Source organism: Hevea brasiliensis, chromosome 5 (assembly GCF_030052815.1).
Source record: "Hevea brasiliensis isolate MT/VB/25A 57/8 chromosome 5, ASM3005281v1, whole genome shotgun sequence".
Classification (NCBI taxonomy): Eukaryota; Viridiplantae; Streptophyta; class Magnoliopsida; order Malpighiales; family Euphorbiaceae; genus Hevea; species Hevea brasiliensis.
The window spans coordinates 103,860,435-103,887,837 of NC_079497.1; the positions used below are offsets into that span (position 1 = coordinate 103,860,435).

Here is a 27,403-nt window from a genome sequence, read left to right on the forward strand (position 1 = left end):
GTAATCCAAATGGACAACAAGATAATAGAAGAGGAAGTAAAGGAGGAATTACAGGCAACAGAAGTAATCAGCGTAATGGAGAGGCTAGTTCTAATCAGGACTCAAGATGAGTCATTTGTTATTATTGCCATGAGCCTGGCCATACAAAATATAATTGTCTGCAACTTCAGAGGAAAAATCAGCGATCACAGATCGCAAATATGGCAGCAGAGGATTCTATAGTATCTTTCTCTGAGAAAACTATTTTGGTATCTACAGAGGATTTTGCACAGTTTTCCCAATATCAGGCATCTGTAAAGCCTACCAATTCCCCTGTCACTGCGATCGCTGAGTCAAGTAAATCCACTACATGCCTTATGTCTTCCTCATCCAAATGGGTTATTGATTCTGGTGCGATAGATCACATGACAGGTAATTCTAGTCTTCTATCTGTATTCCAGTCTAATCTCACCTCCTCTACTTTTACTTTAGCCGATGGTTCCACTTTTTGTGTCATGGGTTCTGGAACTGCGAACCCAACTTCGTCAATTTCTTTGTCATTTATTTTGTGTCTACCAAAATTCTCTTTTAATCTACTTTCTGCTAGTAAACTTACTCATACCTTAAATTGTTCTGTTTCCTTTTTTCCTAATCAGTGTTTATTTCAGGATCTTACGACGAAGCAGATTATTGGTAGAGGACATGAGTCAGGTGGTCTCTACATTCTGGAAAATCATGTACCGCGGTCGCTTGTTTGCTCCAGCACCTCAACACCTCTTGAAGCTCATTGTAGATTAGACCATCCTTCTTTGTCTACCATGAAAAAGCTATGTCCTCAGTTTCAGTCTTTATTAGTACTAGAATGTGAGTCGTGTCAGTTTGCAAAATATCATCGTTTGCCTTCTGTGTCTAGAGTCAATAAACGAGCTTCATCCCATTTTGAGTTAATTCATTCTGATGTTTGGGGTCCTTGTTCTGTTAATTCTAAAACTGTATTTCGTTATTTTGTTACTTTTATTGATGATTACTCTCGTGTTACCTGGTTATATTTAATGAAGAATTGTTCTGAGTTGTTTTCTATCTTTTGTGCCTTTTGTAATGAAATCAAAACTTAATTTAATATTTCTGTGCACATATTAAGAAGTGACAATGCCAAAGAATACTTTTCAGCACAATTTCAGTCTCATATGACACAAAATGGCATTCTTCATCAGTCTTCCTGTGTGGATACCCCATCCAAAGATGGCGTGGCCGAAAGAAAAAATATCAACATCTTCTTGAGGTAACTCGTGCTCTTCTTTTTCAGATGAAAGTTCCTAAACACTTTTGGGCAGATGCAGTTTCTACGGCATGTTTTTTTATCAATCGTATGCCGTTTTCTGTCCTTAATGGGAATATTCCTTATACTGCTCTGTTTCCTACAAAATCTTTATTCCCTGTTGAACCCCGTATTTTTTGTTGTACCTGTTTTGTGCATGATGTTCATCCACAGGTTACTAAATTGGATCCAAAGTCTCTCAAATGTGTCTTCCTTGGGTACTCCCGGCTGCAAAAAGGGTACCATTGTTTCTCTCCTACTCTTAATCGTTATCTTGTTTCTGCAGATGTCACATTTTTTGAGTCCACTCCATTTTTTCTTCAATCATCTATGTATGAGAGTCGAGGGGAGGAGGATGATCTCTTAATATATACTGTCCAACCAATGTCTAGTCCTCTCCCACAGCCTGTTCCTTCTGTCTCTAGACCTACTCGACCTCCCGTTATTCATGTTTATTCCAGGAGATTGGAGATTCCTGACTCAGATCCTCCACCGACTACTTCGTTGGGAGATTCTGTACCTCATACTGATCATGATTCTGATCTAGACTTACCCATTGCTCTTCGTAAAGGTAAACATATATGTACTTACCCTCTCTCTTCTTTTGTTTCTTATAATCAACTGTCTTCTTGTTCTCGGTGTTTTGTTACTTCTTTAGACTCTATTCCTATCCCTAATACTGTTGGTGAGGCACTGTCTTATCCTGGCTGGTGTGCTGCTATGAAAGAGAAAATTGAGGCTTTAGATGCTAATGGTACATGGGAACTGTTGCCTTTGCCCACTAGTAAGAAAGCTATTGGTTGCAAATGGGTATTTACAGTAAAGGTAAATCCTGATGGTTCTGTGACTAGGTTAAAAGCACGCCTTGTAGCAAAAAGATATGCTCAGACATATGAGGTTGATTACTCTGACACTTTTTTTCCTATAGCTAAACTTACTTCTGTTCGCTTGTTTATCTCTTTAGCAGCTACATATGATTGGCCCCTGCACCAATTGGATATCAAGAATACTTTCCTTCATGGTGATCTTCAGGAGGAGGTGTATATGGAACAACCACCTGGGTTTGTTACTTAGGGGGAGTTGGGTAAAGTTTGTAGGCTTCGGAAGTCTCTTTATGGCTTGAAACAAAGTCATAGGGCCTGGTTTGGGAGATTCAATGAAGCAGTACAGGAATTTGGTTTGCAAAAGAGTAAGTGTGATCACTTAGTATTTTATAGGCAATCTGAGGCTGGTCTAATTCTCCTGGTAGTTTATATGGATGACATTGTCATCACTGAGAGTGACTCTGCAGGTATTTCATCTCTTAAAACATTTCTCCAAACCCAATTTCGAACCAAAGACTTGGGATTGTTAATTTATTTCTTGAGTATTGAAGTTATGAGAAGTAAGAAGGGTATTTTCTTGTCTCAAAAAAAATATGTCCTCGATTTATTGACAAAGACAAGAAAATTAGGTACTAAGCCTTGTAGTGCACCAATGACTCCAAATTTACAACTGTTAGCAGGGGCTAATGAGTTGTTTGAAGATCCAGAGAGATACAGAAGATTGATAGGAAAATTGAACTACCTTACAGTCACTCGTCCTGACATTGCTTATGCCGTTAGTATGGTAAGTCAGTTTATGTCTTCCCCAACTGTTGCTCATTGGGAAGTCTTGGGACAAATCTTGTGTTATCTGAGAGGCGCTCCAGGAAGAGGTTTGTTATTTGGTAATCATGGGCATTTGAATGTTGAATGTTTTTCAGATGCTGACTGGGCTGGATCTAAGGTTGATAGGAGGTCAACTACTAGATATTGCGTATTTGTTAGAGGAAATTTAGTGTATTGGAGAAGCAAGAAGCAGAGTGTAGTTTCTCGATCTAGTGCTGAATCCGAATACAGAGCCATGGCACAATCAGTATGTGAGGTAATGTGGATACTTCAATTACTAGATGAGACTGATTTTAAGACCTCCCTGCCTGCGAAATTGTGATGTGATAATCAAGCTGCTCTCCATATTGCTTCTAATCCAGTGTTTCATGAGCGGACCAAACATATTGAGATTGATTGTCACTTTGTTCGTGAAAAGATTTAACAACAGATCATCTCAATAGAACACATCAAAACTGGAGAGCAGTTAGGAGATATTTTCACAAAAGCTCTTAATGGAGCTAGGATTGACTATATTTGTAACAAGTTGGGCATGATTAACATCTATGCTCCAACTTAAGGGGGAGTGTTATGGAAAGTCGATCACTATATTATTTCTCTGTATATTATGTATTCTGTATTCCTATTTAGGATTTCTTCCTAATTAGTAAAACACAATTATAGGAATCAATTGTATATATATACCCATGTACAGATTAATTGAAATCAAAGAGAATCATCTCTTTCTACAAACAAAAATCGATGGTGTGAGATTTGCAACGCCATAACCAATGACACAAGACTTAGATCCATTGGCCAAAACAACAGAGGATAAAGGATGATGAGTTTGAAAGTTAGACAAAAGGCTAGAATTACCTATCAAGTGGTCTGTAATTTCAGAATTAATGACTCACTTGGAGGAGACAATGCGTGTAGTAGATTTACCTAACTCAGCTATTACAGTGACTGGGGAACTAGGAGACTTTAGAGATGCCTGATACTGAAAGAACTGTGCTTACTCTTCAGCCGAAGCCAAAACTGCTTTCTCAGAAGGAGCTACTGAAGAGTCATCAACCGCCACATTGGCCATATGAGATTGTTGGTTCTTATTCTGAAACTTCGGACAATATCTTTTTGTATGACCTAGCTCATGGCAATAATAACATTCAATTCCTCATGAGTCACGATTAGGGGCAACCTCTCCACCACGCTAGTTTTCCCTATTGCCATTATACCCTCCCTTACTGCCTCCTCTATTACTTTGTCTTCCACTATCAGTATGACTAACAAGAGCACTATTGATAGATTGAGAGAATTGGGGAGCTTCAGTACGGAGTACTATTGAGAAAGTATCATGCAAAGATGAAATTTCAAAACTAGAAAGAATTTGAGATTTAGCAGTGTCAAACTCTAGGGGAAGACCTACCAAAAAACTCATGACAGTCATTTGTTCTCTTTGAGCTTGTTGAACTTTCACATCAGGACTAAACTGCATTAAGACATTAAGCTCCTCATAGATTTTTTTAAAATCCATAAAATAAGCTGTGAGGGACCTATCTTGTTTCTCTGCACGATAAAATGTCTTACATACTTCATAAATACGAGAGATATTTCATTTACCCGAATATAATAATTCTAAATAATCCATCAACTCTTTAACAAACTCATAGTGATTAATTAGGCTAATTACCTCACTGTTAATAGAATTTCAAATTTGCAAGAACAAACAAACATCTTCCTTCATCCAAGTTTGCTTTATATCATCAGTAGAAGGATCTTGAGTGAGATGAACATCCTTATCGATACTCCGCAAATAAAACCGAACAGTCTTACTCCAATCAAAATAATTAGAACCATGAAGTTTGTGTTCCGTGATTTTAGTCATCACAGAAATCACATCTGCTACCTACACTTTTGCTTTCAGCCATTAAAAAAATTTCACAGCAGCAACTCACAAAAATCTCCTTACCCAAACTAATAAACACAAAGCAAACACAGCTCAAGACACAATTTTATAGCAGTTCGGTGAAACAAAAGCCAGAGACATACCTAACAGTAGGTAGACCAAGACAAATCACCTCCACAAGAGCACCCTATAACAAAATAACTAATAGGGATGCAGTGTACACCCCAACGCGATGCCGGCGAGAGGAATCGGACCGGCAGATGATGGCAGACGCACCTCCACGTGCTAGCTAGTGGGATGGCGGCAAAAACTTGTAATGGCACGTGAGACCCACTCGCCAACCTCCTAATGGCCGGATTTTCTAGGTGAGGTCACCGGCAGATGGTCTTCCTTCCTGGATGGACGGTGAGACCCAAATGTCACTTTGAGATGGTGACCTAACGCCACAACAATGACTCTGATGGTTCTTCTCAAACACAGAACCAAAAAATTCTTTTCCTACGTGGCTTTGATACCATGTAGTAAATATTTTTCTATATATTGTATTGAATGAGATACAAGGTATTTATATATAAAGGATCTGATGCACTTGTATTATATAGATGTTTTTAAGTACATTTGTATAGTATTTCATAGCATTTAGATAAATAATCTCATGCATGATCATTAATTTCATCAACTTTTATAAATTCCGTTGCCAAGCTCTAAATTCCATATTTTTTGCATCATTTCATGTGTTTGGATGAAGTTTCAAGGCATAGGAGTGCAGAAGAAAGTTTGAAAAGACCAAAGGAAAGAGAAGTGTTGCTGATATACTTTACTCGGGTCGTGTAAGCAAAGCCACGGACCCATGTAACCTACTGCCAAGAGAAAGCTAAAAGAGCCAAAGAAGAACCAAAGTACACGGGCCGTGTAATCAGACCAGTGTAACTAGCAACGCCCCGTGTAATCTCTTGTGCCAATACAAGATGCAACCGTTCAAGCTCTAATAAGTTACACGGCCCTAGGCCGTGTAGTGACACACGGGTCGTGTATCATGCGGCAACCAATTTCCTGATTTGATTCCAGCTCCAGTTTCTACAAAGAGGAGAGACTTCTAATGCTTTTGGAACTCTAAAAACCTAACCCTAGACTTGGAATATAAATAGAGGCAGCAGAAAACAGAAAGGGAGTTCTCAATCTCAATCAGAAACCTAATTTCACTTTCACATACACATTCTTCATAGCCGTCTTGAAGAACAGAGCATCAGCACAAAAGGGGAATCCTCAGCCAAAGTTTCACAAGTCCAAAGCTGCCGAAAATCCTCTTCAGTTCTTTTGTTCTATATCTTTAAGCGGACTTTTCATTTTCTTTCATTTTATTTTCATTATGTTTGTTAATCTCACCATGAGTGAGTAATCTCTTTATTATAAAATTAGGAGAGTAGCTCTTATAATCATTATTATACATCAATATTGAGTTTTATTTGTTGGATTTGAGTTTTGTTCTTTGATTTAATATTCCGCGTTCTTAATGCATGCTAAGTGTTGGTACCCACTTAGACATGATATAAGATCCTAATTAAAGGACTGAAAGGCGAAGGTTAGTGTTGGAAAATCAGAATATTGAACTTAGGAAATCTGACCTAGAGATAGGCTAAAATCCTTCGTGAAGTTCCATAATTAATCATAGATTTAAAGAGTTTTTATTAGAACTAATCGCCAACGAGAGTAGGGTTTGGTTCTGGTTGAAACACACTTTAGGTGCCTTGAGAGAGGACCTCGAATATCTAGGGATGAGCAGATTTTGGTTTAAACCAAAAAATCAAACCGAACCAAGTCAATTTAGTTCAATCGGTTCGGTTCGGTTTTATATTATAAAAATTTCGTTTATTTCGGCTCGGTTCAGTTTTGAAGAGAAAAAATCGGTTAAACCAAACCGAACTGAATATTAATTTTATATATTCAAATCAAACCAAATCGAACCGAATCGATTTTTAAATTGATTTATTTTTATGGAGAATTTATTAATTATATTTAATTATATATATATAAATTGTTTAATTTCATTGATTAATGGTTATTAGGTTCAAACTAAAGTCAAAATTAGACCAAATAACTTGAAAATTAAGTCTAAATTAAAAAATCAAACAAAAATCAAACTTATCAGTTTGAACCGAACCAAACCGAAATAGAGTAGTTCGGTTCAATTCAGTTTTTCATCCATTTCGATTCAGTTCGGTTTCTAAAATATGTAATTCGATTCTGGTAATTTAATTCGGTTCGGTTTGAACCGAATGCTCACCCCTAAGGATATCTTAGGATTAATTTCCATCAAAGCAACGAATCTCAATCCCATGAATAAACAAGAAAAAATCCATAATAAGGTTAAAAGTGTGAAATCTTAATTCTGGAATTGCTTCAATAGACAGTTTTGTTCAAAATTTACTTTCAGCACCCAAAATAGATTTAATCACTCTCCATCCATATTCGGTAGCCTAGACAGTCAGAATTGCTATGTAGTTTAGCACTTGCTAACTAAATTCCTCGTGGGAACGATACTTCACTCACTATTTTATTACTGTTAGCAATTCGTGCACTTGCGGGGTTGTAAAACAAATAGACAGGATCCTATAATTAGGTATTTTAATCGGGAAGATATCACAATAATTAAGCTAACTAATTAAGAAAGAATATTATTTACATAATTATATGATTGACTTCCTATAATAAAATCATAGAACCAGTTTGGCTTTATGCGTAGTAGATTTACAATAAAACCTATCTTTTTGTTAAGATTAATGAAAATTTAGGGGGGTGGGGGAAGAAGGATCTCTACCTGGTATTCATTGTCCTAAAAAAGGCATATGATAGAGCACCAAAGGAAGCTCTTTGATAGGTACTGGAGAGGAACGGAATCCATTTCAAATATATATCATTAAGGTCATATATGAGGATGTGGTTACAAGTGTAAGAACAATAGGAAGGGATATGGACAAGTTCCCTATAATAGTGGGTTTACATTAGGAATCATCTTTAAGTTCATGCCTGTTTACCTTAGTTATGGATGAACTTACTACTCATATTCAATATGATGTCCCATGGCGCATGTTATTTGCAGAATACAGATGATTTTGTCTTAAGGATAAAACTAATAAAGGAATTAACTAAAAGTTAGAGTTGTAGAGGACTATTGAGAGTAAGGGCTTAGGGCAAAGTAGAAATAGGATGGAATATACACATTGTGAGTTTAGCTCTCATAGAAGGAATGGAGGTGAGGTTCAATTTGATGGAGTTTTAGTGCCAAAATGCAACCAATTCAAGTAATTTAGGTTCTATCATCTAGAAAAATATAGTAATATACGAGAATATAACTCATAGAATCAAAATAGGATGGATGAAATGGAAGGGTGCATCGGGTGTGCTACGTATCGTAGAATCCTTGACAAAGTGAAAAGTAAATTCTATAAAACAATGGTTAGGCCATCTATGTTGTATTGGAGTAAAGTAAATATTAGGCATCCAAGGTATAACATACAAACAAGATAATTATGGTAAAAATGTAAATGTTAAAATGGATGTTTGGCAATATGATAATAGATAAGATTAGAAATAACCACATTCACCAAAGAGTGCATGTAGCAAACACTGGCAATAAAATGAGAAAGGATCAACTAAGATGGTTTGGGCATATCCACCGTAGAGCAGTGAATGCCCTAGTACAGTGTTTTGGTCATATCAAATGTAGAGTATTGAAAGCACCTAAAATTACGTTGAGTGAAATAGTATCAAATGATTTACAATTTTTAGATATTAGGGAATTTGTTTCAAATAAAACAAAATTTTGAAAAGAATCCACATAGCCGATCCCAACTAATTTGAGATTAAGACTTAGTTGTTGTCGTATTAAGAGTCAGAAGTTCAACGCAATATACCATTCTCAATCAACATAAAAGTATTCCTTAGTTCACACAAACATATAAATTGCACACATACAAATAAGGAGTTTAATTCAACAAACTCACTTGCAGCATTGTAAGCATGTAGCATTGTAGTAAAAGTAATTACATCAGGACAGCAACCAGCTGCCTTCATCATATCGAAAATAGATTCTGCTTCTTTGATTTGGCCCTAAAATATATACACAGAGAGAATATATGAGTTCTCTGTCAAATTATAAAAAGATTAGAACGACACATATCTTGCTAATGCACATGCCTGCTTACTGTAGGCACATAAAAGAGATGAGTAAACCTCTCTGGTCAAAGGAATTTTCAGATCCATCATATCTGCATAAAACTCAAGTGCCTCATCATACTTTGACATCTTGCAGCAACCACTAATCAAGACAGTATAAGTAACAGAATCAGTTGCTACTTTCTTCTTTCTCATGGATTTGTACAAAGCCACAGCCTTTTCATATTCCCCCACATTCATATAGCTTCCAATAGCTGAATTATATGCAATTGTGTTGAATTCAATGCCACGCATTTTGGAGGCTGAAAGCACTGCATCAACATTCACCTTTTGACCATAGCGGCCACAAGCTGCCAAAAGAGTACATATGGAGACAATGTTTGGGTGAATACCATCCTGCTCCATTTCCCGCAAAACTTCCACAGCTTCACCTAAGAGACCATTCGAACCATAAGCATCAATCAGTGCATTGTAGCTGACAACATTTGGCTTCATCTTGTCTCTCTTCATCATGTTAAATATTTCCCTTGCTTTTCTAGGTTGTTTTGATCTTCCATAGGAACTAAGCAGGGAAGTATAAGACACTACATCAGGGTGAAATCCACTTGTTTTAATTTCATTAAAAATTGACAATGCCTCTTCACTCATTCCATGAGAAGCATATGCTCCTATCAGTGCATTATACGAAACAATATTGGGCTTCAGACCCTCCGCAAGCATAATATTGAAGACAGCATTACAATTTTCAATCTGCCCACTCACAGAGTACAAATGGATGATGCTTGTGAATGTTACAATATCTGGGTGGCACTCTGCTCTCTGCTCCCTCATGGAATTGAAAATATCAAGAGCTTTCTCATATTGACCGAGCTTTACTAAGCAATAAATCACAATGTTAAGGGTGGTTGTATCGGGACGAATATTTGTTCCTTTCATTAATTCATAATATGACAAAGCTTTTAGATGCTGACCACCAGTCTTATATGCAGATAAAACAATATTGTGAGTCACCAGATCTGGACCAACTCCATTTTCTGTCATTTTCTTGCAGACTTTCAGAGCTTCTCTCCAATTTCCAGTAGATCCGCAAGCATTGATCAAGTTATTATATGTCGACCGACTAGGGGGAATCTGCAGGAATTGGAATGTTAAGGTCACATACATCTTTTCCATATGACATGAAATTCATTAAAAGGTTTAAAATGTAAATCATATGTACACATCATTTAGAAAACAGAAGAGCAAGATGATTATCTCTTTCGAATAGAAGTACTTCCTGCACAGAGAGAGGAACTCAAGAAGGATAATTGCATTGGATAACTTTCTTTTAGGCAGCACCAATTTAAAAAATATAGAGAATACAGAAGATAACATATCTATTAAAACTCCATTCATACAAAATGCATTATATCCATCTAAATTATCAGTCCATATTCCAGACCTTCCAAAGTTCCATGTCCACCAGTTCAACAATTGCACAAACCTTAGATGACTGGCAGCCACACTATCATATCAACAAATGTCACTCAAATCTCCATTCCCAAATAGCTATTGTAGAATTGAAATACCATCAAATATGACATTTATAAAACACATAATCCTGCAAACATTGATGATTACAGTAAGTCAGCAACTGATCCCCAATGTTACATGTTAGCATTGCAAACATTTCTATGCACATGCCATTTTAACGTGAAAATAAGGAGGCTCACATCAAATCAGACCACTAAGATTGATTAGGGAAGGAGAAATCAAATACACACAGCTTCACGCAGCATGTCATCCATTATATTCATAGCCCAACGCCATTGACCCGCTCTTCCATGTGCATTGATAAGAGCATTGTAAGTTTCAGCATCTGGCTTGCACCTAGCAATTGAAAAACTCAATATGGAATCATGATGTCACCAAAAAGATATGTGAAAAAATTGATGGGCCAAAATTAGTTTTCCATCACAATTCACAACCTTCGCTCCTTCAAACCAATCCTCCACCAAATATATGTTATATGTTTATATATGACCTTTAACAAATATAAATAATGGGAAACAAGTTTAAAACAGAACTATAGATATAGGAAGAAGAAAAGAACTCTCAACACAAAACTATATACTGCAGAGTTGCTCCAGATGTGAAGAATAAAATACATCTTTTTATTTTTTGCCAAACTGTTGAAAAAGCAAAACCTTTTCAACTTTTCGCAATTATGTCCTATCCTTCCAATTATACCAATTGTCCCAATTTTAAAAGTTCGTATTAATTTTGTCCATTTGAACAATTTGACCTAAATTGGTCAAAATTAGAATAAAATTTAATATTCTAAAGGTATTTCTTTTCCATAATAGCTATAGGCCAATTCCAAATATACATGAATTAGTGCTAAATCAAGCAAATCAATAAGAATCAACCGATTCCCCCGATTCCTTCCCTATGCATTTTTAAGACCATACTTAAAACTCAAATTTTTAACTGTAATCCTAGCATGGATCCCCCAAGTGATCTGAACTGAATTAAAGTTCAAAAAAATAATTAAAATAATCCCATAAAGTAAACAAAACTAAATAACTCTTCAAGCAATATGCATCTACATCTTCTACTCCTACTCTGGCATTCCCCCACTATTCCAATACTCCTCCAAGCTAACGGTGGACTTACCATGTTTTGTAATAGCAATAGTTACCCAAGATTTTATAATTTATTTTGTGTTATAATATTATCAAGAATTAGAGATTATCTTATAGAATATTGTTTAGTTAGTAATCATATTATGTATGTATTTTATTTTTTATATGGTTAGTACTCTTGAATCATAATAAAATAAAATTAGAATTTAGTTTAGACTAGATTAGATTAACATCAAGTTATGATAGTGTTCCAAGAGATGTCTTATGATTAGGAGAAGGCTTATGATAGTGTTCCAAGAGATGTCTCATGGAGAGTGTTAGAACAAAAGAGAGTATCTATTAGGTACATACAAGTGTTCAAAGATATGTATGAAAGAGCAACTACTATTGTGTGCACATTGGGAGGGGACACAAGAGATTTTTCGATCTCAGTTGGATTACACCAAGTATCAGCTATAAGCCCTTACCTTTTTGCATTAGTTTTAGATGAATTGACAAAACATATACAAGAGAGTATCCCTTGGTGCATGATATTTACGGATGATATAGTTCTAATAGATGAGACGAGTCACTAGAAAAACTAGTGCTTTGGAGAAGTACTCTAGAATCAAAAGGCTTTAAGTTAAGTAAAACGAAGACAGAATACATGCATTGCAAGTTTAGTGAAGACCAATGATATGAACCTGCTTAACTCCACCTCAAAAGTTAGCTCACAATGAGAGATTTGCAAACACATATATATAACACCCAAGACCTCCCTGCAGAACGGATGTGGGACGCATCATTCCAGACCTCTCTAGACTAAACGTCCTCGTGACATAACTTGTTCACCCTGACCTCTCCCGAAGAACGTCAAGGAACCTTTGTACATGGCCCACCGACCCATACAGAGTGAGGCTCTGATACCAAATGATACGAACCTGCCTAACTCCACCTCAAAAGCTAGCTCACAAGGAGAGGTTTGCAAACTTATATATATAACACCCAAGACCTCCCTGCAAAACCGATGTGGGATGCATCAACCAAACTGGTGATAGAAAAGGAGTTAATTTGGATGGAGTGGTACTATCCCAAAGCAATCACTTTAAATATCTTGGCTCAGTCTTTCAAGTAGATGAGGGATGTGAGGAGTATGTTAGTCATAGGATTAAAACCAGATGGTTGAAGTTGAGACGTACCACGGGAGTTTTATATGATCGCAAGATTCTTAATAAGTTGAAAGTAAAATTTTAACATACAGCCATACGACCGGCCATATTATATGGTAGTGAGTGTTGAGCACTGAAAGAGTCGTATGTGTCTAAGATAAGAGTTGCAGAGATGAGAATGTTAAGGTGGATGAGTGGCCATACTAGACTAGATAAAGTCTGTAATGAGAGTATTAGAGAAAAGGTAGGAGTGGTGCCAATTGAGGATAAGTTGAGAGAAGAGAGATTGAGGTGGTTTGGTCATGTGAAACGTAAACATACGGAGGCTCCAGTTAGAAAAGTATAGAACATTAGGTTAGGTTAGAGGATAGAAAAAAAAAGAAGGGTAGACTTAAACTGACTTGGAATAAAGTAGTACAATATGACCCAGAGGCATTATATATTTCTGAGGGTTTAACCAAAATCGTTTAGAGCGAAGAAAATAAATCCATATAGCCGACTCCAAATTTTTTGGACAAAGGCTTAGTTGAGTTGAGTTTTATGATATTCTAAAACATAAAGCACTTTACTTTAGAGAAAAGATTTAAAGTTGATGTGTTGGTCAAAATGTCATATTTTGATGTATTTTTGCTTGTTTTACATCACTATAAAATATTTTTAACCAATTTCAGAATTCATCTAAATCTTATAATTCAATTCTCAATTCACAAATGAGAATTTTGATTCCCAATTTGACAACTATTATCTACTATCAAGCCTGCCAAATAGGATGGGGAAATGGCATACCTCCATTCTTGCATCTCAAAAAACAAACCTCGCGCCTGATCTGTGCGATTATATCTGGCATGTAGTCTGATCATCATATTGTATATATCATTACGAGCACAATAATTCTTTTGATGTTTCATCCAATTGAATGCTAGAATGCTATGTTCCAATGAGCCCCTTTGCGTTATCTCCTACACCAGTCAACAAGTACCAATGAGACCATAGTCCTTTTTTTCTCTTTCATTTCGGAAACGTTCTCATACCAACATCTCAATTTCAGAGCCACAATCACAGGAATAGAGAAATAAACAGGAAAATTTTATCCCTCACGCTAGCTGAAATGGGGGGAAAAATCAAATGATTGCAACAAAACAATTTGAAATTAAACTATATAATCTAGATTCATAGCATTTGCGCAAAAACCAAACCCTACACCCTAAATACCTAAGGACTGGTACAGAGAGAGAGAAATGTTACTTTGATAAGACAAGGGAAATTCTTTCGGGCGAAACGGCCGACCCAGTGGTTTAGGAGACGCTCAACGTCAACAGATTTGGGGCCGAGCTGGAGAATTTTATCGACGACCTGAGACAGACTCCAGTCCTTCTGGAACCTGTCGCCTTCGACTTTTAAACGGTATCGTTTCTGAAGGTCGGCTTTCCTGAGTCCAGAGACTTGAGTAGAGACATGGTGCTGGCCGGTGTCATAGTCCACGAATACCGACTTCTTCTCCTCAAAAGCTGCATTGTTTTTCTTTTTCTTGCAGAGGATTTTTGAGTTGGAGAGCGTTGGTGAGGGGCTCAGCAGAGGCCGGTGGTAGCAGAGATAGTTTATCGCCGCCATTTTTGGTGGATAGGAAAGTAAGCGGGAGCTCCACCGTGCGTGTATTATCAATTTCGCACAATAATTGTATACACTTTTTTTTTTTAATTGATAATTATACACACTCGTGCATAGATAATTTAGAACTTTTTATTTTTTAATTTAATTTTTAATTAAAATTTCTTCCTTATTTAATTGATTTTTAAAAGTCATGATAATAAATTTTTAATTAATGTGTAGTACAATTAATTAAAATATTTATTTAATTTTTTTATATACTAATAGTAATTTTTATAATTATTTATTTAAAATGTAATAAATTTATTTTATTTGAAAAATAATTTGAAGTTCATAAAATTTTTATATTTTATTTTATAATTTACGTAAATAAATATTTATTTTTTATAAATTATAAAAAATATATTAATAAAATATATAAATATAATATTTTTGTTGTATTTTTAAAAAATATTATACCTAAGTGAAATTTTTTTTATTAATTTAATATATTTTTTATAAAATAATTCTTTAATAAAAAATATTATTACTTTATATAAATTCATAGTATAAAATAAATATATTTCAAAAAAATTTAAATTTTAAAATATTGTTATTTTTTATTAATATAATAAATATTAAAAACATATGTGCTCAAAAAAATATTAAAAAAATATAATTTTTCAAACGACAAATTTCATAATTGCGAAATTGTAACTCTAATTTTTTTAATCATTTTTTAGCTAAATTTTTTATACAATAATATTTATACTCTATTTTTAAAATTATACTTCTGCATAAAAATATAGTTAAGAGATAATTTATATATATAAATAGAAATATTTAGTTAAAATTTAAAAATAATTTTTTTAAATATTAATGATAATTAAATATTGATAATCCAAATATTAGCTATAATTATATTAGATGTATAATTATAATGAAATAAAATAATAAAAAGTTTAAGAAATATTAAGTAAGAAATTTATAGAAAATTAATAATTAAATAAATATTAATTAAATATATTTAAATAAATAAATTTTGAGTTTGATAATTAATAACTTTTGAAATAAATAATAAAAAATAAAGTAAATCAACAAAAAAATTGAGAATATTTAGGTAAAATAAAAATATTTAATGAAAAAAAAGTGTTTAATGTATATCAAATGTCTCATATGGTATACTATATATAGATAAATAAATGAAAACTATTTAAATAAAAAATTAATTTATAATTAAATATTATTTAGTTAAAAATATAATAAAATTATTTAAATTTAACTTTAATAACGGTAAAATATTTATTATTTATTTTGTCATTTCAATTAAATTGTCATAAATTAGCCATAATAATAATAATAATAATAATAATAATAATAATAATAATAATAAGTATTAATTAATATTAAAAAAAGTGAAATGAAAAAATATTAAATTATTAACATAAAAAATTAATACATACTAATTATAAATAAGTCAAATCTCTATATTTTATTTTTATAATTTTTTATATTGACTACACTTTTTATCGCTCAAATTTTTTTGACAAATATTTTATAATAAAAATAATAGAAAATATAACAATACAATAAAAATATTTATGAAATAATTTAAGATTGATTAAATTGTATAATAGCAAATTATGAGATCACAAATTAATGATCGATTTTTTTTAAACTAATGGTCATCAATGACCTTTTATTATTATTATTATTATTATTATTATTATTATTATTATTATTATTATGGAAGGTAACATGTAGCAAATAATATTTCAGCATAAATAAATTTATAAAAAAAAATATAAATAATTTTTAAATATTAAATTTAATCATAAAATGTAACAACCTGGTTTTTTTATATATACACATAGAAAATATTTAAAAATTAGATTATTAAATTATTACTATTTTATTTATGGTATTAAATTAATATTTTCATAATAATGATATTTTCACTTTATGAATGTTACTTTTTACATGTATTATTATTACTGTTACTATTATTTTAAATTGTTATTTGTAATATTGTCATTATCAAAAATCAATTAAAGTTATGTAAAATTAAATTAAATTAATAATAATTAATTTTTTTAGAGTATTATTATTATTACTAAAGTTTTATTTAATTTAAATATAATAAAAGAATTTTGGACCTAATTGTAAATATCTAAAAGAGTTTAGGGACTAATAGCGTAATTAAAAGTAAAAAAAAAAAAACTTCAAAACCGGCAGCACCCTCCACCCCCCCCCCCCCCCATATTCTCTCTCTCTCTCTCTCTCCTTTCCTTCTCTTCCCCTTCATTCTTCCCTTCCGTCCGACCACCTCCAGCGCCGATGATGCTTCAGTGTGCTCCCTCACCATCAGATGATCCCCAGACGCTAGCCAGCAGTGGCAAGGGCCGGCGAGAGTAGTGAAAATAAGGAGAGAAAGAGAGAGAGAGGTGGAAGGGATGCGCCATATGTCCCCTTTGCAGGCAGATTTCGGTCGTTTCTAATGACCATCCCACCGACTATGGGTGGCAACAGCTTGCTTACACAAGTAGTTGTCATTTATGACCAGCAGCCTCTGAAGCCAACGCTGAAGGAGAGGGATCCGACGAGAGAGAGAAAGGAGAGAGAAAATGGTGGCAGTGGCCTTCTGTTCGTTTTTCTGGCGATCCGACCATTGGATTAGAAATTCGAGACCACTAATGGACTCAACGCATCAAGACTGTCTAGATGGGACTAACCCCATTTCGATTGGACACCGTTTGAAAAGGTGATCATTGGATGATCCATATTGCTTGGTGAGATTTTCGAGCCTTTTCAATTCTCAAAAATTAAAAAAAAATTTGTGATAATTATTGATAATTTTTTGGTTTTATGTAGGTGGGATCAGATCGATGATATCTCACCAGCATCCAGGACCTAGTTTTCAGCCAGACTAACTGCCCTGTGGCCTGTCACGAAACATAGTCAATATTACAGTTGATCCTAGTGTTTTCAGATGTTTCAGACATGTTCTAGTTGTCAGATTTGACATAGGTAAATCCGAACTCTAGTTTGTTCATTTTGCCTAATATCGAATTTAGAATAAAATTCATAAAATAATCATGGATAGTTAGAAAATTGTGATTCCTTTTATAATAGCCTTATAATATTGTTAAGGATCGCGATGTGAGTTTATATAATTTTTAAAGTTAGTTTGGATGGTTTTTGAAAAATATCAGTTTTAAGCCTTATAATTGAATTGTCTGATTATGAGAGTTTGGTCTAGTTTGGAAAGCCCAAGAGGGGTCATGTGAAGTTGATAATATGTGGGCTTGAGGCTTGTGATATTAGAATTGTTATTTGAACTACTTTGTAGGTTGGATAGATCCTAGGTATCGGAGAAACTCTACTAGATTTTTGACATAAATTAGGGTGTCTTTTAACTCTCTAAGTTTTTATTTTATATTAGAGCTGACAAATTTATTAATATAATTGTTTAAGTGAGCAGGGTCAGCCATCTTTCTTCACTCAGCCGCCGCAGTAGTCTTCAGTGTATAGTGAGCAGATATTGATTTTATTTATAATTTCAATGTTATTTTGTGATTCAAGACGTGCCCATGCATCACTTATATATATATGTATGTAGTTAAATATTAAGCATGTCTTGTGTTGCATTTTAATTGATGAAATTTTTATGAATGTCGCCTTAGAGTAATTTAGAGCTCTGTGTGTGTGTCGGCGTACGTGTGGTGTAATGGTATTGGATATGGGTAGGACAAGCAGATCAGCTTAAGCTATTCTCGCTTAGGGCCCGATCCTTTTTGTGATAAGTCAGGGCGAGTACAGCTTTAAGTTGATCTCGTTAATTACCGCATTTAGATTATTAAAAGACAGTCCTGCTCGAGTTGATTTCGTTGGCAGGCATTGGATTAAGAGAGTTATATAAGGGATCAGCTCCCATATGTATATATTCTAATGTGACATTTGGGTATGTGAGTGCTCCAAATTATTCTTTGTGTGATTATTAATTGAGTTGGGTTGAATATGTTGATTTATGTTTCATTTCATCCTTAGGGATACATTAGTAGTAGATAGTTATAGAAATTGTACTTAAAATCAATATCTTACTCTATGAGTTGAACACTCACTCCTGTTCACTCTATTTTTTTAGGTTACGGGAAGATTTGTTTCCTTGTGATTAACCTGCTTTCTTCCTCATAAGTCTATAGTTGTAGTATCCATATTTTATATTGTTAATTTGAAATCTAGAACTCCGCATATGTTAGGAGTATTTTATTTGGCTTAAGATTGTAAAAGATTATTTATTTTGAAATTATAAATTTATTAATTATGCATGTGTGAATGTGTGGGATGGATGTTTATTTTGAGGGAGCTGAGCTCCCACTTGATTAAATTGATTAATTGAGAATTTGTGAGGGTGAGCTGAGCTCCCCAAATAGATATATTTTGTGATTACAAGTCGGATGAGTTAAGAACTCCCTATTGGATGGTCCAGGTTATAGCTGAACTCTGTCCGGTTGTTTTCTTGAAATTAGGCTCAAAACATGAGCTTTTATGGTGTTAGTAGTATGCCCTAGAGCATATCATTTAGTATGTATCTTGTACATATTTTATTAATAAAAAGGCAATTTCACTTTTCCGTTTACATAATATATTTATGTGTAATAGAAAAGGTTCATTGATATTTTATTAGAAATTCTATTCTTAAGTTGTTAAGAATATGAGTGATAGTATTTTTAGCACAAAGTATCATAAATTGGTTCACAATCGAGGATACTTCACACAGGACATAAATTATCCAGAAAGATTGTATTCATGTTTGTTCCCAAGGTATTTATATGAAATATAAATAAGATGAAATAGTGAGTCTCATGCCATATAACAAACATGATAGGCACTTATATATGATAAGTAGGTCGAACCAGTGACACTTATGACAAGCACGTGGAGTTTACTCTTATCAATGCATTGTCATAAATCATATCAGTTTATATAATCTTTAGACCTGAGATAACACAGTTATCTTATATATAAGTGGTTTAAGTTTGATACTTCTTTCATACTTGTACTGTGTATGGGTATATGGGCATGTGTTGGCTTCTACTAGTTATATATAGAGGTAGGTGTTGATCAAGATGGAATCTGTTACCCTAAATAAATAGGGATAAAATCCTATGTTCATTTAATTGTTCTTGATATTTCAAGTTCCTGGCCAGGACAAACAGATTTAATCAGAAAAGAGTTTCTGATGAGAAAATCTTTTTAATCAAGAATTATAATTAAAAGAGAACATAATATTCATAGCAAATGGAGTTTGACATAAACCATGACTCCAGCTCGAATTGGGATTTTGTAACAGAGATATTCTAGTGCATGGAAACATATGATTATAGGTTCATTTAAAGGTATTCCTTGTTACTGATTGGGTGGCCATGGCATGCTATGCTAGGTATCAACCATGGTCTATGAGATGCCTAAAATGATTTAGAGAAATCATTTATGGTAAGAAAGAGTTCTGATGATATTAAGAGTTAATATCATATCTCATTGCCAATTAGTGATGAGCCTAGTAATTCACACACATACACAAGATAATCACCAAGTTAAATGTGATTTAATTAATTAATTAAAGAGTTTAATTGATTAATTAAATAGGTGAACAAGAGTGAGCGTTCGACTCAGAGAGTAAAATACCAATTTTAAATACAATTTTTATAGCTATCTATAGCTAATGCATCCTAATGAGTAAAATGCAACACCATCATAATTTTCATAAAATTCACATCATAACAGCAAAAAGGCAATTTGGAGCACTCACACACCCAATAATGTTTAAACAATATATATATAGAAGCTGATCCTCTATACAGCTCTTTTAATCCAACCTTTGTTAGCGAGTGTCTCTTAAGCTGGACTTTTGCTTGATAAACCAAATGCGAGGCCAGCGAGATCATCTTGAGCCGTGCCTACCCCGACTTATCCATAAAAGGATCGGGTCTCAACGAGTGTGTCACACCTTACCCCTCTGTAAGGCATAACATGATCCCGTAGTATACCTAATGAATTATCGACTCCATCTAACAATAACCCATTAAATACAGTACAAAGGATTTTAAAACAATTTTCTTACTTTTTGAAAGTGGTGAGCTTTTATAGCAGTTATTAAAAATATTTAATTGAAGTTTAAAAACCAATTAAAATTTTTATCCATTTTTATTTTTACGCAAATTTTGGAAAATTTTCGGCAGAGTGCCATCTATATTTGGGAAAAACAGTTCTTCAAATACTTGTAAAAACACTTCAAATAATTCATTTCATCAAAATCAATCACTACCACAACAAACATCAACATCATTTCTTACAACTCCATCATTCAAAATAATTCTCAATTCAATTGTCTTAAAAAATAATACTAAATAACTTCATTTATATTCCATTAAAGAAAAATCAATTTACATTTATCAACCTAAAATTTACATTAGAAAATCTAAAATAATATTATTAGAAAATCTATACAACTGCTCATGACCAGTTTATACATGTACATACATTTACATACACCAAAATAAACATTACAATCAGGGTATAAAATTATACTCGACAAAATCTCAAGGACGTAGCTCCGAGATCCTCAGCAGCTCACTCTGCTGCTCCACTAGTCTCTCTATCTGCGACAGCAATAAACAGTCATCGCTGAGTACTACGACTTAGTGGTGCACAACATACTAAAATAATATTTTATGCATAATTCAAATCACAATTATTCAAATATAGTACTAAAAATGAAAAGTGGATAAAAAAGACAATTCAATATTTTAGTCAAAACAGTCTCAAAATAAGTTTTATAAAAATACACAGTTATATCATGCCATTCAGAATAATATTCATCTCAATAGCCGGAGGCTTATGAGAAATCACAAGGCTAGCTAGCTCAAACTATGGGTATCCATTCAATTTCTTCCTTTACTAACACACACCTTAACACTTCAGCCAGAGAGGAAATCAAAATTCAAAACTAATTCCTTCCACTAGTCATGCTAGTGAGGCATTCAAATATATGGTCATAACATTGTAGTTTCAAAACTGTCTTAGCAATTTACTAAACATTTATTATCAAATCAAACACATACAATTAAACTTTACAACAATTTAGGTCAACGCAATTTGTTTATTTCAATCACCATTTTGCAATATAAGTAAATCACAATTCATTTCATGCACTTTGCAAAGAAATTTCAAAGAATATTTATGTTGTGCACAAACCTTATGCGAGTCGTCTTTTGGCCTTGACTCGATGCTTCGGGTTCTTTTTCGATATTCTTTTCAACTGAAACACACTATTTTATAGTGTTTTAGTATCATAATTTATCATAAATCTAAAAACAAATTCAAATCTATTTATTTCTAACTTTAATATGCTTAACTTGACGTTTTTAAAATTTGCACTTCAGGGTTATTATTCATGATACTATTCAAGTCAAATTGTTGACTTTCTCATGCTTAATAGGTGTAGGGATTTCAATTTCACTCACATACCACATTTTGGTTATCTAATTTATTGGTTTTGGTTGTTTCCTCAATTTTAAGTCTCTTAGGCACAATTTCAAAATTTTCAAATTTGGTGTCCTATTTTATACTATTCCATTGGTCATGTTATTGTTGAAATTTGGCTAAGTTTTCTTCATAGAAGTTGTTCCTTATTGTTTTAACTTTATTTCCCTTTTTGAATCACTCCATTTAGAGTTTTGTAGCCCAAGATATAACTATTTGAATGGGCTAGCTGGATTTGGTGTTACCTAGAATTCGGGGCATTTTCTGGATATTGGCAGTTTTTGGTATGCTGATTGCATGTGAGTTTTTGGATAGGTTATGGTCAAACTTTGGGTTTGTTTTCTTCATGAAAGTTGTAGGGCTATGTCTCAGCTTTCCATCGGTATAAGATTTAGGTCATTTGGATCTTCCTAGAATGGTCATTTAAGTAACAATTGTTCATTTGGTCATTTTTGTACTGGGCAGTGTGCCCAAATCCGGATTTGGCCTAATTGTTCACTAAGTTATGATCATTTTCTGGGTATGATTCCTGAATGAAAAATGTGCTATTTTGTATTTATTTTCATTCTCAATTAGCCTCACACTGATTGGGTTGGTAAAATTTTAGTTTTAGTCTCTGAAAGGGACCTAAGTCAAGCTATCAGCATACTGACCCTAACCAATCCGAATTGAAACTTGATTCTAACAATTCACACGCACCACAAATGGTCACAATTGACCATTTCTCAACTCAAGTAAGGTCATTTACATCAATTGACCATTTTCTATAATTTTTCTCCCAAACCCTAAGTGCCAAGAACCCTAATTCACTAATTGTTACATCTCACTAAATCAAAGCATATAAACATGATCAATCAACTCATTCAAGCTCATGTTCACCTTTAATTCAATCAAACTCAATCAATTCCTACCACATCTCAAGTTGGCTGAAATTCCATGGAATTCTATACATGTTATTTTTGTTTCATTTTTAGCAATTTCTAACTTAATTCTTATGCTTAAACATGAATATAAAGAGAAATTTGGAAATAACTTTGCTAACCTTATATGAGGCTTTCCTAACTTCTTGTTTCTTTAATTTTCTTCAAATTTTCTCTTTCAAATCTTTTTCTTGAAGCTCAATTTGAGGATTTCTACAAGTTTTCTAAGGGATTTATGTGGTAATTTAGGGTTACAAAAGCTCAAAGTGAGCTTTAATGGATGGAAGGAAAAGAAAAAATGAGAGAGAAGGGAGAGAATGGGTTCACGGCAAGAAGAAGAAGAAAATAGAAAAAAATTTCCTTTTAATTTTCTTTATTTGTCTCTTTGTAATTATCTATAATTAAATAATTAGAATTTAAATTTGTTAATGATGTCATGCTTACATGGGCCTTATGATATCACAAGTCTTTTTAATTTAATTTTCTTTTCCTTTTGTTTTTCCCATACTTCTTTAATTTAATTCCATATTTCAAAATTTTCATTTTTCAGATTTTATTGGACAGTTAGGTCATGAGTCACCTCTAGGGGTGAATTGACCAATTTGCCCCTCGCGCAGTCTGATCTGGTTTGCAAGTTATTCGATATTTCTTCCGGATCCCTGACCTAATTATTTGACTTGCTTAAAAATTCTTTTATGTGATTTTCTCTTTTCTACTATGTTCGCAATAGTCCTAAGGACCACGGCGTCACATTTTCCGATTTGAAATTTGAGTTTAGGCTGACCTCGTAGTCACTTCCCGGGAAGGTCACCCATCGCTGTGACTCCCGGCTCATTTAACTTTTTATGCTTTATTTTTCTTCTTTATACTTAACTATTTGGCAATTACTAATTATTTGTATTCAGGGCTTATCTAGGTGTCTTAGATGTGGTTCTAATTCCCTTAATTGTCCGGACTGACACCGATCACCGGAATAGTAAAATGTACCAGGCTATACAAATAGGGGTGTTACAGAGTGTCTCTCAAGCCTCGTCTACCCGTCCTATCCATATCCAATACCAACACACGCACATTGCTTTAAATTACCATAAATAATATTCATGGCACTTCATCAATTAAGAATGCAATATAAAACGTGCCTAGGGTTTAACTATATAGATACATAATTATAAGTGATGCATGGGCATGCTTGAACATATAATAATATTGAAATTATAATTAAAATTAATATTTTACTCACAGACTTAAACCGAGGTCACTGTGGCGGCTAGGTGAAGGAGGATGGCTGTCCCAACTCACTTGACAATTTCATTACAATTATTAACTATAATTGACTTAATACAAGTTTAAAAAGAATCAAAGATACCCTAAGTCGTACTAAAAATCCAGCGGAGTCTCCTCTATACCTAAAACCTGCCCAACTTGTAAAAGGGTTCAGAATGCACTTCTATATCCACAAGTCATACAACCATAGTTCAATCACATCACATGGCCCCTCTTGGGCTCATTCAAACAGTCAACAACCACAATTTGAAAAATTATAATTTAGTCCCTACAACTAACCCTTTTGCAAAAACTATCCAAATGAGCTCTAAAAATTCTAAAATTATGCCCCGTGGTCCTTAGTAATATTATTAAGCTAATGTAAAAGGAATTATAATTTTCTAACCTACCACGAATATTTTGTGGATTTTTAATCTAAACCCAAAACTAAATAATTAAGGAAACTTGGGGTTCAGGCTTAACTACGCTAATTCTGATACTGGAAACGTATCCGGGACATCTGAAAATGATGGGGTAGCTTATAATCTTGACCTGGTTTTGAAATGGTTTCAGCAGCTTATTTGCTCGACCCGAAATTACAGATCCGGGCGACGATCGAATTTCTACGAAACGAAAGTACCTATGCGAAGTCCACAATACTAGGGTTAGAATAAAATATTTATAACTAAATATTTATTTAAAAATTAAGGATGTTACAAGACATGAGTATATAAAGGTGAGTTATGGCAGTATAGTTGCCCTATATAGGGGTAGGAATATCATTGCTTGTAGTCATCAATGGATAGCCTAGTCAGAGTAAGTTTATAATATCAGTGGGTTCCAGAGAGATAAGAGATTAGGGAAACTAGTCTGTTGGGATGTACCATAGTAACTATGTAATGTTCTCGATGTTTATGTTGTAAGTTACAAATTACAGTACCGACATGGAATTATTATGTAGAACTGTGTGCTTCCCTGTAGTGCTCCATAATGAGGGTGTTTGTAGACAGCCTATGTTTTGGTACAGTTATGTTAAGACTGAGCTCTATTTCTGCACAAGAGTTAGGAAAACTCCTAGTTAGGGTTTAAGACCCTTGGGATAGAATATCAAAGGTCCTAGTTGAGTGATAACTAAAGTCAGTGACTCAGTTATCTTAACTTGAGCGTAGAGTTATAGCATAAGTAGTACGAGACTAAAGGTTTTTATTATGGTTGCAGTGTAATGATGACACCTAATTAGTGGGATCCTCTGGTCCCTGGTATGAGATCGCTAGCAATGTTGGTGTTATAGTGGACATATTGCCTAAAGCTTAATGAAGATAGCATCTCCTTTGTGTGATAATGGAGCATAAGTATGGTTCTACTCCCTAAAGGAGATTGAAGGTTATGAATAATATTCGTAGCCTACAAAATGGCATTATAGGAAAGTTTATTATACAAAAAGAGAGCAGATAGCTTTATACAGTTGTGGTTATACAATAAAGGTAGTACTTCTCTTGTAGTCAGTTATGCTACAGAATATGGTAATGTTTTCTCAGGAGTGACAGAAGAGTACCACTAATATAATGATATGTGGAATGATGTCCTAAATGGGACTATAGTGTGATAGGAAATAGTTGCTCAGGTACCCCCTTAGGGAGGCTACAATTTTCATTATAAGGAATATAAGGGATTAGATCATGATGGATGTAGAGCTTTAGAGTAGCAAGGAAAAAAGGGGATCCTGTAGATTCCTTCCTTAAGGTACTAAAGGGTAGTTTGTAGTTAAGCAGTGGAAAGGATAATGACTGCAAGTTAGCAAAAATAAGTCATAGAATATCAGTAGGTAGAAGGGAATATAGAAATGAAAATTTGGATAGTTGGTTTCAGATGTAATAGGAGAGAAATTCGAATGGCAGTGGAAGTGCTAATTAGCGTGGTCGAAAGACTAATTCTGAGTAGTACAAAGGTGAAGATGACCTAGCAAAGACACTAAAAAGTACAGTTATCTAGCATAGCTATCAGGTCAAGAAAAAGAATGAAGCTAAGGAATAAAGTAATCAAGGTTCTATTTTGAGTAAGATAAAAGAGATGAATTAAAGAGCAAATTGAATAGCCAAGAATAGGACAAGATTAGGAAGATCAAAGTGAGATATAAAGTATATAAAGTGTCATCTTGGGCAAGGTAAATAGGATGAACTGAAAAGCAATATTAGAAAGCCCAAAACAAGATTACATAAGTGAGGATAGTTGTCAAGATATAGGATTTAAAAGTGTAGGACTTAGAGTAGGTCATAATTTGGGCAGTGTCAGGAGCCAAAACATGGAGTTCAGAGTTGCAGGATATGGATCAAACTCTATCTATTCTTATTCCCAAGATGGAGTAGGTAACACTGGGATAAGATCCATTTAAACTTCTAGCAGTGTGAGGAAAGTTAGTTGAGGAATGCAACCAAAGTAAGCAAAGGTTATAGGATGTGCAATGGTATCTTAAATTGTCCTATTAGGCAAAGGAGTGAATTAATAAGAAGTAAGTTAAATAAAAGTAAACCTAAAGGTTTAAATAGGCATGACGAATAAAAAGGATGGTGGAAAATGGCACATAGGCTTAGGTCCTGAGTAGAGATGGTGAGATAGCAGTTATGAGGTTTGCGATCAAAGGTTAGGTAAGCATTTTCAGTATAGCCAATAGGGTCACTTTATAAGGAAACATGAATGAAAATAAGTGATAGAACGACAATAGGAGATAGAGCCGGGAGAAATATATATGAGTAACAGTCACAGGTCACTAAGAAGTATAAGGATAAGAGTTATGGCAGTAAATATGATTAGAATCAATTCTGGAAGAGTCCATTAGTGAGAGATATCTTCTAGAATACAATAAGATATGGGGATGTAAAAGAGCGAGGGTAAGCATAAAAGGTAAAAATGGAGTATAAGTAAAGATAGTAAATCTTAAGATGATATGTCAGGCAAATCGGTGATACAATAGAAGGATTGTTACAGCTGATATCTTATAGAAAAAGATGATGAAATTTCAAAAAGAAGACTAAGAGACATGGGTTAGACAACAGTGTACTGATGATTGTAGGAGGAGATTTCTCTTTCTCTTCAAGTTTAACTCATGCTTTTGGCTCTAGAAGACTACATAAATAAGGGAAATTGTATTAAGGTGACCCAATATTTAAGAATTTAGTAGGCACCAGTCCGTACATATTCTCCTTAAAAGGAAATGACTGTAAGTATGTACCTAATGTTAAGTATGAAAGGACAATTAGAGTAATGACAGAAGTTAAACCGAGTTAGTTACTAAGGCTTACAACTCTCCTA

General features: G+C 33.7%; 1 protein-coding gene across 2 annotated transcripts in view; it reads right to left on the bottom strand.

Moving 5' to 3' along the window:
* The window catches only part of LOC110642452 (pentatricopeptide repeat-containing protein At2g41720), a 62,000-nt gene extending 47,546 nt beyond the window's left edge, over nucleotides 1-14,454 (bottom strand). For both annotated transcript variants that reach the window (XM_021794532.2, XM_021794531.2), the window contains exons 1-5: nucleotides 14,025-14,454; nucleotides 13,566-13,738; nucleotides 10,771-10,876; nucleotides 9,029-10,138; nucleotides 8,836-8,941 (exon numbers count right to left, since the gene is read on the bottom strand). In XM_021794532.2, the coding sequence (XP_021650224.2) occupies nucleotides 8,836-8,941; nucleotides 9,029-10,138; nucleotides 10,771-10,876; nucleotides 13,566-13,738; nucleotides 14,025-14,390 (1,861 nt within the window). In that variant the 5' untranslated portion in view covers nucleotides 14,391-14,454. The remainder of the gene's footprint in view (nucleotides 1-8,835; nucleotides 8,942-9,028; nucleotides 10,139-10,770; nucleotides 10,877-13,565; nucleotides 13,739-14,024) is intronic.
* Between the last annotated feature and the right edge of the window lie 12,949 nt (nucleotides 14,455-27,403).